This window comes from Octopus bimaculoides, chromosome 15 (assembly GCF_046866305.1).
Source record: "Octopus bimaculoides isolate indiv1 chromosome 15, ASM4686630v1, whole genome shotgun sequence".
Lineage (NCBI taxonomy): Eukaryota > Metazoa > Mollusca > Cephalopoda > Octopoda > Octopodidae > Octopus > Octopus bimaculoides.
Genome location: NC_142942.1, coordinates 36,601,211 through 36,619,010, shown reverse-complemented (window position 1 = coordinate 36,619,010; position 17,800 = coordinate 36,601,211). Strand labels below are relative to the sequence as shown.

The following is a 17,800-nucleotide window of genomic DNA, read 5'->3' as shown; positions in this document are numbered from 1 at the left end:
AAAATGAATATTGTCAATTATAGAAGTTGTATGATATTTAAATGATACTTGTAATGAAAACCATTTAATGACTAACTGGATCAGGTATAAATAAATCATATGATGATAAAAAAAAGAGTGCAGGAGTAATATTATCAATTAATGATCTAGACAGTTAATAATGGATCTTTTCTGGAACAAGTGAGTAACAATATCAGATTCAGCATGAAAAATGACATCAATATACCAAATTTGAAAATTTTTACCTAATTCTAAAATTTCAAAAAGTGAAAGTCAAACAGAAAAGATCAAAGTAAGTTTATGGTCAGATGAACATAATTTGAATACTAAATTTTATACCTACAAATACAACTCAGACACAAGCAGTTTAAATAAGAAAGTTAATTTAACCAATTACTCAAAATTATCAATAATTCATCAACAAGAGGTAATTGGAACCACAGATGTACTATCCAAGTTAAAATAGAATTTCACTTAAATTTCAAGCAAAAATATTAAGAGTAGATGATTTTATCAGAAAATTATTGGCTCAAATGCTACAAATTCAAGATAAAAATTAGTTCTGATTCTTGGCACATTAAATGATATTAGATCTGCTGGCAATGTCATATATGGAACTATATTTTGTGCTTTCCTTAAACCAGGTGAGGTCACGCACACATTTTTAAGTCATTGTATCTGTTATGAATATTTTATCAGCTAGAATTAAAAATTCAACTTCTTTTTCTGCTTCCATTCTGTTGAACTTGTAAATGGGTCAATAGCCCCCATTCACTTATTCATTAAATCCATTGTTCCTTATTTACATTCTCATTCCTCCTATTATACATGTATTTGATTTTAGATCAAGCAGTCATCTTGCTATAACCAACTGTCTATGCAAGAAGGTGAACCATTTCAACCTGTATCTCTCTATATTATTGGATCCAAGAAAGTTCTGGCTGGATATACCTGTTACTTGTTATAAATTTTCAAATGTTTCCTCATCATCATCATCGTTTAACGTCCGTTTTCCATGCTAGCATGGGTTGGACGATTTGACTGAGGACTGGTGAAACCAGATGGCTACACCAGGCTCCTATCTGATTTGGCAGAGTTTCTACAGCTGGATGCCCTTCCTAACGCCAACCACTCAGATAGTGTAGTGGGTGCTTTTACGTGTCACCCGCACGAAGGCCAGTCAGACGGTACTGGCAATGGCCTTTATTAATAACTGGCCGAAATTACAGAGTGATTCAAGGGCCAAGTGTTTTGTACATTGGCACTTACCAAACTAATAAAAAAATCTCTCTCTCTCTCTCTCTGTATATATATATATATATATATATATATACTCGTTTTGAGTTCTATTTTCCTGTTTGCATCACTGAACCAAATGTTTCATTGTTAATATCTTTTCATGCTAGGGGTACTCACAATTTACTCCTGATAAATACTTTCACCTTGTCAGCATTATAGGCCCCAGGACAAAGTAATGCATTAGGAATCCAGCATACTCAACCATAGCATACATAGTTTAGCACCAGGCCCCTAGTTCCCTAAGATTGCTCAATCCACTGCCCAGTGGGTTTATGCTTAACCTGGCATTGCCAAACAGTGTTATTGTTATAGTATGTAGCTCTTCTAATAGCTTTGATTGCATTGAACTTACTTGTAGCTGGAAGAGCTGCATTTCATTGAAACAAATACTTTATAATTGCTATACCCAGAGCTCAAAATGTTGCTTAAGGAGACTGGAAAAAATTGGTATCACTCATAGTGGATTAGAGCACTTAGAAATATGTAACAGGAGGAGAAATAAGACAGCAATAATAACTGGAACACCTGTTCAATTCTTTCAATACTTGCACCCTCTTCAAGAAACCACAAAATGACAACAAAAACCATCTTTACAACGGAAATCTGCACAGCATTTAATATCTAGTAGCACACGAGAATGCTTTTTGTTTTAAGTCTTTAAACCAAAGAAAGAAATATTGTTTTCATTTCCCAGTTGTTAGTGGCAATATTGACTACAAAAGTAAGAACAAGAGATAACAATTATTTCTTACACTAACACAAAGCTACCAGAGATATAGATCCATAGAAAAGGTGGGTGATGCTGATGAGGCGTATATTTTCCTCAAGTGTATTAAAGTAAAATGTAAATAAAACTATTACTAAAAACTATAAAATGAATTCGATATTGTCACTACATTACAGTACAAACAACGACAACACGACCCTAGTGGTGGTTGTGGTTGTAGTAGTGAGAAAGATGAGGATGAAGTGGGTGATGATAATATAGAAAATAATAATGAGGAGTAGTAGACGGAGAAGAAAAGAGGAAATATATTCGTTCGTTTACATTGAAAGCAAAACAAAGACACTACGAAACGATGTTTCTGTACATCGTTCATTGTTTTCGTTCGTAAATCATTGATGACGTCTCTTGTCAGTAATGAAGCAAATAATAAATCGAATGATTTTGTGAATAGTTGTTAGCATTGGGGGAAGTTGTCAGGTGTCACTTGCTACAAACACACGAATACATACGCACGCACTCACACTCACACTCACTCACTCTTTCTCTCATAAACACACACACGCAGACATTTACACAGTCTAGAATGTAGGCTTTATATATAATTCATAAACACACGGGACTAAAAAGAACTCTCTCTCACACACACGCTCATACACAAAAAATTGCTCCACACATTCTTCCCCCCCTCTCTCTCTCTCTCTCCCTCTCTCTCCCTTTCCCCCCTCTCTCTCTCTTTCACACACACGTACATATGCTTTCATATTCAAAGGTCGGGGAAACTGAGAATAAAAAGGAAACAATTTGTCTCACCTGTTCGGCTAACGCCCGATCCCAATGGCCCGAATGGCGTTGGCAATAGAGGTACATACAGCTGGATAGTAGGAGTATAAGACAAAGAAACCCAATTATCATTAAAATGATAAACAGAGCCAAATATTCTTGGAAGATGTCCTGTGATGGTTCAGCCTGTTGGGGAGAGAGAAACAGAACGGATTGACGTTAAGGATAAAAAGAGAAAACCAAATGGGAAAATAATTTTATATGCGTGTGCGTGTGTGTGTATTCTTTTACTTGTTTCAGACGCCAGACTGTGACCATGCTGGGGCACAACCTTGAAGAATTTTAGTCGAACAAACCGACTTTTTAAAAAAAGCTTTGGGATCTTTTTTAAAACGGGGGCCACATTTTTCATTAACGAAACACTTTGAAACTTGGAACACTGGTAGAATGTGTCATATAAAACATCTTTTTCTCTTAGTCTTCTTAAAAAAAAAAGAAATCCATAAGTTATTCCATGCTAAAGTTGTCGTATTTCTGTAATTTCAACCAATCACTGACGTCCATTCAGCCGATATACATTAAGTGCCGACTACATAAACAAACGATTCTGAAGCAATCAACCCTAACCCTAACCCTAACTCTAACCCTAGGGTTAGGGTTAGGGTTAGGGTTAGGGTTAAAGCAAATTTAAAATGAAAAAAGCAAATAAAACGAAGGTATGGAGATTAAATACGCTTTACATCGCTTAATCAGCCAAAGGAGTAAATATAAACAACTGAATACTTGTCAGTGATTGGTTGAAATTATCGAAATAAGACAATTTTTTACATGAAATAAATTCGAATACAAAAATATTTTTCTGTTCTATAACACAAAATAGATAAGTATACGAAGTTTGAAAGTCTTTCCGTACCAAAAACACTACGTAAAACATTAATGAAAAATGTGGCCCCCGTTTTAAAATAGATCTAAGCTTTGTACCTATTCTATCGGGTACTGTTGCCGAACTGCTAGTTTTGAGGAACGTAAACATACCAACACCGGTTGTCAATTGGAGGCGATACGCACACACACACAACGAACTTTTCAGTTTCTGTCTACCAAATCCACTCACAAGGCTTTGGTTAGCCCCAGACTATAGTAGAAGACACTTGCCCAATGTGACACGCAGTGGGACTGAACCCAGAGCAACGTTTATAATAATAATATTTTTTATTATAAATGATCTTACCATTCTTTTTCAATTTACATGAAATATTCTTGACATTCTACAGTTGTTTTATTACCATTTATTTACGAGTATTATAAATTTTATAGGCAAAATATTTTTCCGGGAACGAATTACGATTTATAACATTGCTACTATGGAAAATTATCGCTCTGCTTTCGAGTTTTCGCTTTACGATCCGGGAACAAATTAATTCGTATATCGGGGCTTTACTGTATATATATATATATATATATAAGTTTCATGTACTGAGAGCATGACAGTATTTTTTAACACGTCTGGTATCCTAGCACAAGCTTCGGGTACTGCCCACATAGCATAACAAACTAAAAATGGGTCGATAGCATAAAGGAAAAAACGAGAAAAGGCGAGAAAGAAGTAGATATAAAAAGGGGAAAATTGAAAAAATGGAAAGCGAAAAAGAAAACAGAAAGAAGTAAAAGGAGAGGATTAGAACTATTACTCCTTAAACCGTAAATTATAAGACTGAAAAGATAATGGCTTAGAGTCTGTGGTACAATTGTTCAATTCAGAGAGGGTGGTACTTTCCAATTCGTCAACAGGAACTTAGCCATATGCTTACAACCGCTGAAAATTTTTGATCGCAAATTCAGCAGTGTATTAGAGTTCTTAGATCTGAAAAGGCTCTGAGTTTTTTCAGCTACGCATAGCTTACATTATTTTTTGTTCCGTTAACATATATATGGTGTGGATTTTTCGACTGTTTTCCACTTTATCCTATGTGGTGTGGCGTTCGACTTCAAACCCCATACATGGCTAGCCAACTTAGTAGCTTTACTTTTGTCCCTGTGTCAGAAGGAAGATATGTGATTAACATAGCGATTTTTGAATTCGCCTTTAGATAGTCCGATATAGCTATTCTTATCGCTGTAACTTTTACTTTATATATGATGGATTTAATCATACATCCCTGGTCGAGTGAACAGGTTCCTGGGTCTCGACAGTTACAACTGGAAGTGGGCTCTTGGTGTTGTTTTTGTGTAATGATGCTTTTCATATTGGGACAGCAGCTGCATGATAATTTCACTGAGTGCCAGCTAAATATTTTCCTGTACCTGTGATTTTCTGGAAAACGCTTGTTTTGGAGATACAGGAATCTTTTACGTATGTTAGTTCTTACATTAAGGGAAAAGGTAGGGGCGAACCAAATCATTTTTTCTAGATCTATTTTAGATCTATTATTATTATTATTATTATTATTATTATTATTATTATTATTATTATTATTATTATTATTCAGTAGTTTTATTTTTATAACGTGCTTTCACTTCACTACCGAGCGCAGCTCTGTGCGCCTTGGGTATGTGCTGTGGTTTGCTGTGGTGCTCTTATGTTTACTGTATTGAAAGTGTTTTGCGTAGAATGTGTGCAGTACCCAGTAGTGCAATTTTCTGTATGTTATATATATTTGTAAGTCCTGCTATTTTTGTTATGTATTTGTCTGAATATTTTTTTTATTATACCTAAGGCACCTACTATGATAGGAATTGTTTCTGTTTTTAGATTCCACATTCGAGTTATCTCTATTTCCAGGTCTTTGTATTTTGAAAGTTTTTCCATTTCTTTTAGAGAAACGTTGTCATCTGCTGGTATTGATACATCAATTAGAAAGCATTTTTTTTCTTCATGATCTTTGACAACTATATCTGGTCTATTTGCCTTAATTTCTCTATCTGTGTGTATTGGCATATCCCAGAGTATGGTTGCTTTCTCGTTTTCTGTGACCTTTTCTGGCGTGTGTCTATACCATCTTTTTTCTGTTGTTATTCCATAATGTTGGCATAGCTTCCAGTGTATATAGGTCCCAGCTCTGTCGTGTCTGTGAATATATTCCTTCTTAGCCAGGACTGGGCAGCCAGAGATAATATGATTTATTGTTTCTTGTCGATCTCCACATATTCTACAGTTACTTGTTATATTTCTTTTCATTATGTGTTTTTGGTAATTTCTGGTGGGGAGGCTTTGGTCTTGTGCAGCAATTAAAAATCCTTCAGTCTCTGCTTTGAGTCCTGAGCTTCTCAGCCATTGCTGGGATTTTTCTCTGTCTATTTCTTTCGCATTTAGTTTAGCCCAGTATTTTATTATTATTATTATTATTCCGATTAACATTAGAGGGTTTATATATTAATTTATCCTTAAAGATATTATTGGCTAGAGCATTGTTGTAGTAGGAGGCTGCCTTCTCGAAAATTTCTTTAGAGAAAATGAAATTAGAAACTCTGGTACTAATGTTAGCTATCGGGTTTTTAAATACTACAGTGGGTGACAAGACCGTTTATGTATATAGGAAAATTTCTCGTTGGGATTTGGTAAGGTTTATAAGAAGAGTTCAGATCCAGGGAAATATCTAAAAAGATCAACTTTAGATGTTTACACATATTACGACGAGTTTGAACAATTTAATCGTAACATAACTTGTTACATTTGGTGACACCGACGTGATTCTAACCTTCTCTACATATGTGTAGGTACAACTGTAAGACAATAAAAGAAAAAGGTTCGCAGTAAACATTGTTCAGACGCTTGCATATTTACTATAAGACATTCACAAAACTTTTTCTGTTACCGTAATTGTTTGATTTGGCGTTACTGTCTTCTCGAAAGCCGTTATAACTGGTGTTATACTCGTTCTATGGGAAGCAGCAGGTGAAACTGTCGAATTGGGTATGGAATATTTCTCTTTCCAGGCTGTAAAAAATGGAATTCTCTTTTAACATTTAAAAAAGTACTTTGTAGTGGTTGAAATTATATATATATATATATATATATATATATATATATATATATATATATATATATATACTCTTACTCTTTTTACTCTTTTTATTGTTTCAGTCAATTGACTGCGGCCATGCTGGAGCACCGCCTTTAGTCGAGCAAATCGACCCCGGGACTTATTCTTTGTAAGCCTAGTACTTATTCTATCGGTCTCCTTTGCCGAACCGCTAAGTGACGGAGACATAAACACACCAGCATCGGTTGTCAAGCAATGCTAGGGGGACAAACACACACACATATACATATACATATATATATACATATATACGACGGGCTTCTTTCAGTTTCCGTCTACCAAATCCACTCACAAGGCTTTGGTCGGCCCGAGGCTATAGTAGAAGACACTTGCCCAAGGTGCCACGCAGTGGGACTGAACCAGGAACCATGTGGTTGATAAGCAAGCTACTTACCACACAGCCCTGATGAGAAGGTTACAATTTTAATATCACAGATCCCTATGGATCACATAGGTTGTAATCCTTTGAAACATATGTAGGAATAAAGTATGCAATTATAACATGCGTTTTCTCCATTCCTTAAATTTATATATATATATATATATATATATATATATATATATATATATATATATATATATATATATATATATATATATATATTTATTTATTTATATATATACTAAGTTCTCAGATAAATTGGTTCGTTTCTTTTTCCAATGTTATTTGAATTAACTCAAAAAGTATTTTTATCGTTATGCTTTATGTTTGTTCTTTTGTTTTTGTTTTTGAAGCGCTCTATACTTTCGCTACAACTTTTGTTTATCAATTTTGAAATTGAAGGCTAAAACAATGTCAGCTGGCATAGATAGATAGATAATTGATAGATGTAAAATCCCTAAGAAAAAATAGTATTGTATCTGTGGATTGAATTTTCTAATTTATAATATATTACACTAAGCGTCCTAAAGAGGACAAGACGTATGTATATCCTAGAATCGATCCACTGGACAAGAGGTGAGGAGTTGTTGTGTCGTCACTGACGCTCGCTTGAGTCCAGTTAGACCTAAGTCTGTATCTCGGTTGTTGTTGTCGTTGTTTTGGCCCGGGTCAAATCTGACCGAACCTAAGATCAAAGGCTTTCCAAACGTGACTACCCCATGTTTTAGAGTTTAAGATTACATTATCAAAGATATTATTTTCGTAAATGAATGATTGGTTGTTATTTATAGCTGGTCAAGTGACAACATACGTACTCTCTCGTTCCTGGTGGTAAAATTCAATGCAGGAAACTATAACAGTGCTGATGAATTCCGTAGTTTAAAGCACTTAGCTCAGTTCTCCCATACGAAAAATTACTTTCAAGAGACCAGTATCATATCCGGGAGGTTTATCTCCAACTTTAATTTTACAGAAACCGAGGGTAAACAAAGGCGCTCTATACGAGGAAGCACCCAAAAGTAACCGAAAACGTTCTCTGTGGCACAAGTCTGTTGTCGTTCAGGGTTCCGCCGCTAGACACCACTTAACGCCACCCTCAGGCATCAGTCTACCGACCGGCGTCGTCGTGTGATGTCGTACTGCCACGTGGTGCGTATTTATTTGGCAGTGCTTCTCTTTTGTTAGTCGATTTTTGCGATGGCTGAAACGAACGAACAGCGTGCTTCCGTGAAATTTTACTTTCTGCTGGGGCAAACGGCGACCGAAATAGTTGTCATGCTTCAAACAGCTTACAAAGACGCTGCCATGAAAACATCACAAAAATTCATGAACTGATCTTGGAGGACCGTCATCACTGGTGATGAAAGCTGGTGCTACGGAATTAGCAGATATGGAAGAGGTGAAGAAGAAAACGACGGAGGTGTTAAAAGGCAAGATTTCCAGGGCTGTTTCGAACAGTGGTAAACGCATCTGAACCGAAGCCATTGCTTCAAATAGAGAATACTTTGAAGGCGGTAAAAGTGTAGACATAAAAGTAAGTGAATAAAAAAAGTATTGCAAAATTTCAGTTTCTTTTGGGTACCCCTCGTATTCATACGATTTGGAGACCCAGCCACTATAAATTATTGACAAGTTTTAATTTTGCCATGATAATTTGTATATATTAAGGTCAGAGTCAGATTCAGACAGTATTTTATATACATTTAGGGAGATAAAAGAAATAGAGTTGAAAATCAATAAGGCACAGAGCAAATCAGATTAATGGTACCGAGCCAGTAGTCTTTGGTGATTTTCTGTGACGTGAGTCGTGTTTGTAATCATCACTTTTTGTTTGACCATCACTTTTTTGTGTAACCATCACTTTTTGTGTAACCATGACTAAGTTTGTTTGAAACTAGGTTGCCAGGTTGCATAAATAACCGAGAGACACAAGCATATGGATGAAAAATTATGAAACACAATCGATCAATAAATATTTCTTTCTTTCTTTATTGCTCACAAGGGGGATAAACATAAAGGGGACAAACAAGGACAGACAGAGGAATTAAGTCGATTACATCGGCCCCAGTGCGTAACTGGTACTTATTTAATCGACCCCGAAAGGATGAAACGCAAAGTCGACCTGAGCGGAATTTGAACTCAGAACGTAAAGACAGACGAAATATGGCTAAGCATTTCGCCTGGCGTGCTAACGTTTCTGTCAGCTCGCCGCCTTAATCGATCAATAAATATTGTTTTCTACTCTAGGCACAAGGCCCAAAATTTTTGGGGACGGGGTCAGTCGATTAGATCGACCCCAGTACGCAACTGGTACTCAATTTATTGACCCCGAAAGGATGAAAGGCGAAGTCGACTTCGGCGGAATTTGAACTCAGAACGTAAAGACAGACGAAATACCGCTAAGCATTTCACCCAGCGTGCTAACGTTTCTTATTTCCCTATTACCCACAAGGGGCTAAACATAGAGGGGACAAACAAGGACAGACAAAGGGATTAAGTCGGTTACATCGACCCAAGTGCGTAACTGGTACTTAATTTATCGACCCCGAAAGGATGAAAGACAAAGTCGACCTCGGCGGAATTTGAACTCAGAACGTAACGACAGACGAAATACCGCTAAGCATTTCACCCAGCGTGCTAACGTTTCTTATTTCCCTATTACCCACAAGGGGCTAAACATAGAGGGGACAAACAAGGACAGACAAAGGGATTAAGTCGGTTACATCGACCCAAGTGCGTAACTGGTACTTAATTTATCGACCCCGAAAGGATGAAAGACAAAGTCGACCTCGGCGGAATTTGAACTCAGAACGTAAAGACAGACGAAATACCGCTAAGCATTTCACCCAGCGTGCTAACGTTTCTTATTTCCCTATTACCCACAAGGGGCTAAACATAGAGGGGACAAACAAGGACAGACAAAGGGATTAAGTCGGTTACATCGACCCAAGTGCGTAACTGGTACTTAATTTATCGACCTCGGCGGAATTTGAACTCAGAACGTAACGGCAGACGAAATACCGCTAAACATTTCGCCGCCTTAATCGATCAATAAATATTGAAATATTCAATAATTACCCGTTTCCTTTTCTTCTCCACTGCCGAAGCTTCTAAGTGCTGAATCTTCGTCTTCTGTGGTGGTTTTCACTGCAGTCACAGTGGCATTACGTCTTCCTTTCTTTGTTTTAGTGACTAAGATATTTGTAACGGAGCTGTTGGGCAAGTCTGTTGTTACATTAAATCTAGTTGCACTTTCTACATGTACATCTTTTTCCGTTTGATTTACTGTGACGAAATTTTGGGCCTGAATTTCTGTAGTAGTTAAATTATGAGCATTTGAACCTATTGAGCTTATGACAGGCGTCTCCAAAGTCGTTAGGTCTAAAAGAAAAAAAAAAGGGTTAATATATTTTCTTGAAAGAAAAAAATTAGAGCAATAATAATTAAAAAACGAAAAAACAAAAAGCAAAACTATATTTGTTTGATGGGCATGCCGTGTAAGATATTTAAGTTCAATATATTAATCACTACTTTGAATAATCATGAACAACTCTTAAATGATCCATCACTTGGATCCAAATGTCATTCACAGGAACTTTAAATCTTATCCATTTGATGATTTGGGGATTAGAACACGTATAATAATTTTACTATTTTCTTGTCTTATTTTCTTTGTAAGCCTGGTACTTATTCTATCGATCACTTTTTGCAGAACCTCTAAGTTACGGGGACGCAACATTTTTGTGTAACACTTTATCTACTCAAAGCAAATTCATGCACAACAACTTCGTGAACTCTCGAAGCGTTTGTACGGACTTACTGAGTTTAGGAAGTGGTCGTACTCAGTCACGAGTTGACTTTTGACCATGTGTGTATGTATGTATGTATGTGTGTGTGTGTGTGTGTGTGTATGCATGCGTGCGTACGTGTGTGAGCATGCACATGCGTATATATGTCATTATTCAGTTTTGTTTCAAGATTTCTTGCCAATAGAGAAAGAGCCGATTTCTAACCTAGATCCAAGACTCCTTATTGGAATTTTAACAACATCAACTAGGTATTTTTGCATGTATGCGTGTATATCTGCAATATTTGGAGTGTTTCATGTATGTATTGTCATGCATACAGTTGCATGTCTAGACATGTATGTATGTTATCAATCAGTTTCATTTCTGTATTTCTTGTCCATAGAGAAAGAGCCGGACTCTAACATAGATTCAAGGCTCCTTCATTGGAACTTTTATCAACATCATCTAGGTATTTGTGCATATGTGTGTGTGTGTGCAGTATTTGGTGTTAGTGTATGCGCAGATTTGTATGTTTGTTTTATGGATGCGTTTTTATGTCTAGATGCATGCATATGTATTTATGTGCTAAATTTTTGGAAAGTTTTACATATCTTTACAGTTCCATTGATGGCTTGAATCTGTAGTCTTCTAATCAGCCTTTTTCTTTCAGGTTTTGAGAACCCTAATATGTATGTATGTATGTATGTATGTATGTATGTATGCATGTATGTATGTATGTATGCCTGCATGCATGTATGTGTGTATGTATGCATGTAACGGTTACATGTTGAAACTTTGAAAACTCTTGCATACTTCAGCGTTAACTTAATGATTGTATTTGCAAAGTGTTAGTTGGTAACTTTCTACGTTTCAAAGTATCATCTTTGCAAGATTGACACTTAGAGCTTTAGTATCATGTATTTGTTTTTGTTTTATGTTCTATGAAGTTCGTTGTTACACATTTCCACCCTGTCACTAACAGTGTAACAACCCTTCCTTGTTTATGTGAAGAGAGTTCAAAAGAATTCAGAGCATACAAGCATTAAGTTAATATATGTATTTGTGGGCTTAAGTTTGAATGTAACTTAATGCATGCAACTGGCGTACATGTATTTTTAGTATCTGATCGTGGGTTATTTTATCTTTTATACATGTGTGCGTATGCGTGTTTGTGTGTGTGTGTGCGTATGATCATTCATGAAAACTAAAGAGGGAAAAATCAATGAAATATGCAAAACTTTACTGTACAATAAATTGATTAGATATGAAAGATTCAAGTTTGTTCAGCTTTTTTACTCTTTGAAAATGTATGACAAACATAAATATACAAATATGTTTCCATACAAATATACATACCAACATGTTTCCATATAAATATACACACGTTTCCATAAAAAACAGATATACAAATATATAAACATGCACAGAACGAATTACTTACAGGATAAAACAAACATTTTGAGTTTTTCTTTTAGTACACGGAAAATGAAATTATTTCTTCGGCAATTTCCGTAAAAAATTCTTTAATTTTTCTTCAGTTGAATTGCTTACGCTTATGTATTTTTATGTATGTATGTATGCATGTATGTATGTATATATGTATGTATGTATGTATATATGTATGTATATATATCTGTATATGTATGTGTATATATTTCTTTTGTTTTTCAGCTAAATCGATTATGCTTATGTATTTTTCTGTATATAATATATTTGTTTATGTGTGTGTATGTATGTATATTTGTGCATGTACGTCTATTACTTTGAATTGATGATAAAGAATTGATGATAAAGAAAGATGATAAACCGATATGCAGCACTTCAAGAAAGCCCGCCTGATGATGTCTTCTGGAATCTTCTCCCAGACCTTCAGGATCCACTCGCAAATCGTCCCCAAGTCGAATCGCTATATTTATGTATTTTGTGTGTACATATGTGTGTGTATGTGTGTTTGTACGTATATTTGTGTATGTTAGTACATGTATTTTTATGCATGTATGTATATTTGTATATGTATGTGTTTACACATACACAAATACACACATATATACAATACTTACACAAATATACATACACAAATAAATACATAAATGCATACACAAAACAATTACATAAACATCGGCTAAAAAATAAATTAAGAAAATAAATACTTTTTAGGAAAATTGCCGAATAGTTTCGTTTCCCGTGTACCCTTATCGAAAGATAGCCTTTCTTTTATTACAAGAGCCATCAGTTCTCGAGATAGACTTACCTTTAATCATATCTTTTGTTGATACAAACGGTGAAGTTTCATTTACCCCAGCACCATGAAGGATTGTATAATTATCGTGAGGAAGCTCATTTTCTATGAAATAATAGAGTAAACGATATGAAATAATAGAGTAAACGATATGCATCTAGAAATCATTAAAGCATAGAAGATATGAAAATAAGATAATTTCTTATTTGACGTTCGTAAAATCATAGTGAGCCAAACAGTTTATTCCAATAAAACATTTCATAATTAGAAATGATACACACTGCGAACAGCGGGTAAAAAGTGAGGAAATATGTTAGACTTATTTTAAAAAGAGTTTCACCCTAGGTACATGTAAAAATTCTTCAACAATCCGTGGCGGGCGCACCAAAAGATACAATTCGCTGAATCTGACAAAGATCGAGCCAGTGGCGCAATTGTATGCTTTTCATTGATTATCTTCTTATCTGCATTTCGTTTGGATTCACAATAAAATGAGGATTAGTAGGGTATCTACGAGACATGCTAATCGAGTTGAAATGAAATGGAATCTAATGTAAATTCGATTTTACGAACGTCAAATAGGCAGTTACCGAAGGCAATGTGTTAACGTTATTAAATAATTACAGTTGGAACTGAAGTATCTCGAAAGCGGAGAAGTTAAATAAATCTGCAGTATATTATGTCGTCAACTGAAATCTTTAGTTTCATATGCCTGTTATAGCAATTCTGAACTTCTGAACTATGTCCTTGGCAAAATATCTAAATATTAACGGCCCATTCTATCTCTGTAAAAATATAAATACTATAGAAAGGTGGTTTTAAATGCTTTAAAACTTGCTGGCTAGTGTTTTGTTAGAGTATTGTGCTAAGTTCCAAACACTAATGGGAAAGACAATAGGCAAGATATTCCAATATCTTAACTGAAATCCATTTCGCTGTTCCGCAAAGTATATCACGTGTTATTCTAGTGTTTGTTGCACGCCAGTGAAATGGGTTAAATTCTTACAATGTAATTCTTCCACAAGTGTGTGTGTGTGTGTGTGCGTGCGTGTGTGCGTGCGTGCACGTGCGTAGGTGCGTGCGGGCGTGTGCGTGAGTGTGTGTATATGTGTGTGTACATACATGTCCATATCTCTGTCCATTTGTCCCGCTGAATCTATGTTCTGTCTTGTCTTTAATTACCGTATTTGATTTGCCAGTGTATAAGCCGCACTCGTGTATAAACCCCCACCCAGATTTTCGGTCCCCGATGGGGGAAAAACGTGGGGGAAACCGGGAAAAAACTGGGACTAATGAAAAGGGAGAAATGCGGGATGAATACAAAATTCAATTTCATGATGATTTCATACTTAAACGTTTCTGACTGCAATCATTAATATTCAGAATCATTAATAGAAGAAGATAACGTCCAGATTTTAAATGCAAGAGATAATAAGAGAAGGTCTTTTTATGTTTGTTTATATGATTTATTCATATTGCGACGTTTATATTCTTTCTTGAAAATGTGTGGTCCTAAAAAGACCGACCCTAATGGGTGGAGACTTCACTCAAAGCCTAAGAACTCTTCGTCATCAGGCAACTCGTTGAAGACTTCGTAGAGTTGATCGTCTGCATATACCAGCTCATCGTCGTCATCGCTGGAGTCAGAAGAGTCGGGAGAGATGGCGTCGTCTTCCCACGAGATGTCATTTTCTGTGCTGTCGAGCGCGTTGGATATGCAGCACTTTAAGAAAGCCCGCCTGATGATGTCTTCTGGAATCTTCTGCCAGACCTTCAGGATCCACTCGCAGATCGTCCCCAAGTCGACTTTCTTCGTGCACCCGGTCTTTGTCGTCTCCTTCAGTGCATTGGCCATCCAATCCTCCCAGCGGTGCTTGAGAAGGTCCTTAAACGGTTTGTTGATTGCAACATCAAAGGGTTGAAAAAGGGATGTTATTCCCCCGGGAATCATTGCCACTTCGACGTTCAGACGACGTATCTTCGCCTTGGTTTCTTCTGACTTGTGACATCTGAATGCATCCAGAACCAGGAGACTCCTTCTCTGATGCAATCCACTGATGCGCCACCCCCACGCTACCTGAAGCTATTCCTCGTTAAGTACCTGGTCCATCCAACCTTTCGCTTGGGCTCGAACGATGATCCCTTCCGGAAAGTTAGCGTCTTTGGGTAGTGTCTTCCGCTTGAAGACGACGTACGGTGGCAGCATTCCTCCGTCATTCATGAAAGCCAGCATCACCGTAAAACGGTCCTTCTCGTGACCCGTCGTAATGATTTCCACTGTCTTCTCCTTCTCAGCAACAGTTTTCGCCATCGGAAGATCGAACGTGAGGGAAGTCTTGTCTGCGTTGCCGATGCGGCTCAGGGGTATGTATGTATGTATGTATGTATGTATGTATGTATGTATGTATGTATGTATGTATGTATGTATGTATGTATGTGAGTGTGTGTCTCATGTGTATGTGCCTGTGTGTGTGTCGTATATGTATGTATGTATGTATGTATGTATGTATGTATGTATGTGGAGTACTGCACTAACATTAGTGGTAAAACTTTCACGCTTGCTGTAGGAAAGTTGCATAATGGAAATACATCAAAAAGTGACTTCATAGTCAGTTACTGGTACAAGACGTTTACATTTTATAGAAAGCCATTTATACAAATGTTTCACGAGAGATCAGGTTGTCATATGGAGCTACTTATGTCATGGCACCAGCAAACTTGTGGCCAAGAAGAAAAACATTGCTTCAACAGAGGAGTATTGGCCCATAACCACTATTTTGTATGAGTCTTCCCCGATTAAATGCTTTAGCACATTTGTGCAAGTCAAATTCCATGTTAATATTGTCAATAAAACTTTTCACAGTTGTTAGTAATCTCTTCAGATCATTATCATTTTTTGCATGTAGCTTGAGGTCATCAATATAAAAGAAGTGTGAGATGGTTCTATCAAATAATTTGTATTCATATTTTATATGGTTCTTCAATTCATGTGACAAGGATATGAATGCTAAGCAAAAAAAGTAATGGGGACAATGAGTTTCCTTGCTATATGCCTCGGTTAATCTTAAAACTGCCAGATGTACTTATGCTTTTATTATGAGTGAGGTGCAATTTTGTGTACCACGTGCCCATACTTTGGTGAAGAAAACCTTTAATAATTGGTGATATTTTGTACTAATCTAGAGCTTTTACGATCCGCGGGTGAAATACATGATCGAATGCCTTGCGGTAATGTATCCTTAGCTGTACTTAGATTATGGCTTTTTGAGGAGCAACTTTTTGAGGAGCAGCTTTTTGAGGAGCAGCTTTTTGAGGAGCAGCTTTTTGAGTATCATTCGGTTAATCAGAAGTTGATCTTCACAACCACAGAAATTTCTATAGTAACCCTTTTGCAGGAAGAATGTTTTGTTGCTCAAGAAATTGGTATGCGCGCTCTATTAGAATCGCTGTCAATATTTTGTAAGTGGTAGTAAGGCTTGTAATTCTTCGTATTTTCAGATTCGTCATTTTTAGGCAGTACATAGGTTATCCCTTGAGTTAGCCAAGATGCCGCTTTTTCTGGGCTTTTCATTATGTCAGAAAAACATTCAGATAATTGCTTGTGTGATGTTGCCTGAGCATTCAACTAAATGTTTTTTATCCTATCATTCCCGGGGGATTTCCATTTAAGAGCCTTTGAAAAGGCTTCTTTCAGTTCCTTGATGGTGATACCTTTCCACATTTTTCTTATACATTCACCATTCCTTGTTATCCACTTGTGATCCATTCACAATTTTCATTAAATCCATTATTATTAGTCCTTATGCTTCTGCAGAAATTTTCTCATGCATTTCAGGCGGTTTCCTTAAATTCTATCGTTTCTTTCTAAGTTCTCTGTAAAATCTTTCCACGATCTGTTTTGAATATTTTGTTTTGTCTGTAGAAGTCATTTCTTTTATCAAACCTACGAAGCGTAGTGACTTAAGCTGTAAATTTTGTTTTACTAACTCTTTGGGGTTTTACTACTTCATCCATATCAACTAATTTATGCTTGTACTGTTCTGGCTTTTCTTGCGTTGACTTTGTTTTCTTTAGATAATTCATCTTAGCTAGAAAGTTTACTCCTGAGCAGTTCAATTTCTTTGGCTACCCAGATTCTTGATTATTAATGCGTATATGTACGAATGCATCCACTCATCCATTCACTCATCCAGCCCTCTCTTCCTCCCCTCTCTTGTCCGTCCATCTTACCTGTCTGCCTACTTACCTGTCTAATGGCCTGCCTGCATGTCAAACTACAATACACATACACACCAATACGTAACACACTATATCTCCAGAATATCTGTAAAACGTGTCACTGCTACGTTTCAAGGTTTGTCTTTCTGATATAAAAATATTTATTTTCAAATGATAAATGCTCTTTCATTCTGATCAACTCCGATAAATCAGTGCTGGCCTGATGTTATATCGTATTAAATTATATAGTTTTGAATACCTTTATTTTTCCTTGTCTTTCATTTTTGCTCATTTCTTGGTTACGGTACGTTATTTATTCAGCCA

The 17,800-nt window shown here is 36.3% G+C and overlaps 1 protein-coding gene across 2 annotated transcripts in view; it reads right to left on the bottom strand.

Annotated features, from left to right (window-relative positions):
• LOC106883806 (uncharacterized) overlaps positions 1-17,800 on the bottom strand; it is a 74,299-nt gene that overhangs the window by 1,005 nt on the left and 55,494 nt on the right. For both annotated transcript variants that reach the window (XM_052973263.2, XM_052973264.2), the window contains exons 5-8: positions 13,271-13,363; positions 10,310-10,612; positions 6,622-6,743; positions 2,837-2,992 (exon numbers count right to left, since the gene is read on the bottom strand). In XM_052973263.2, the coding sequence (XP_052829223.1) occupies positions 2,837-2,992; positions 6,622-6,743; positions 10,310-10,612; positions 13,271-13,363 (674 nt within the window). The remainder of the gene's footprint in view (positions 1-2,836; positions 2,993-6,621; positions 6,744-10,309; positions 10,613-13,270; positions 13,364-17,800) is intronic.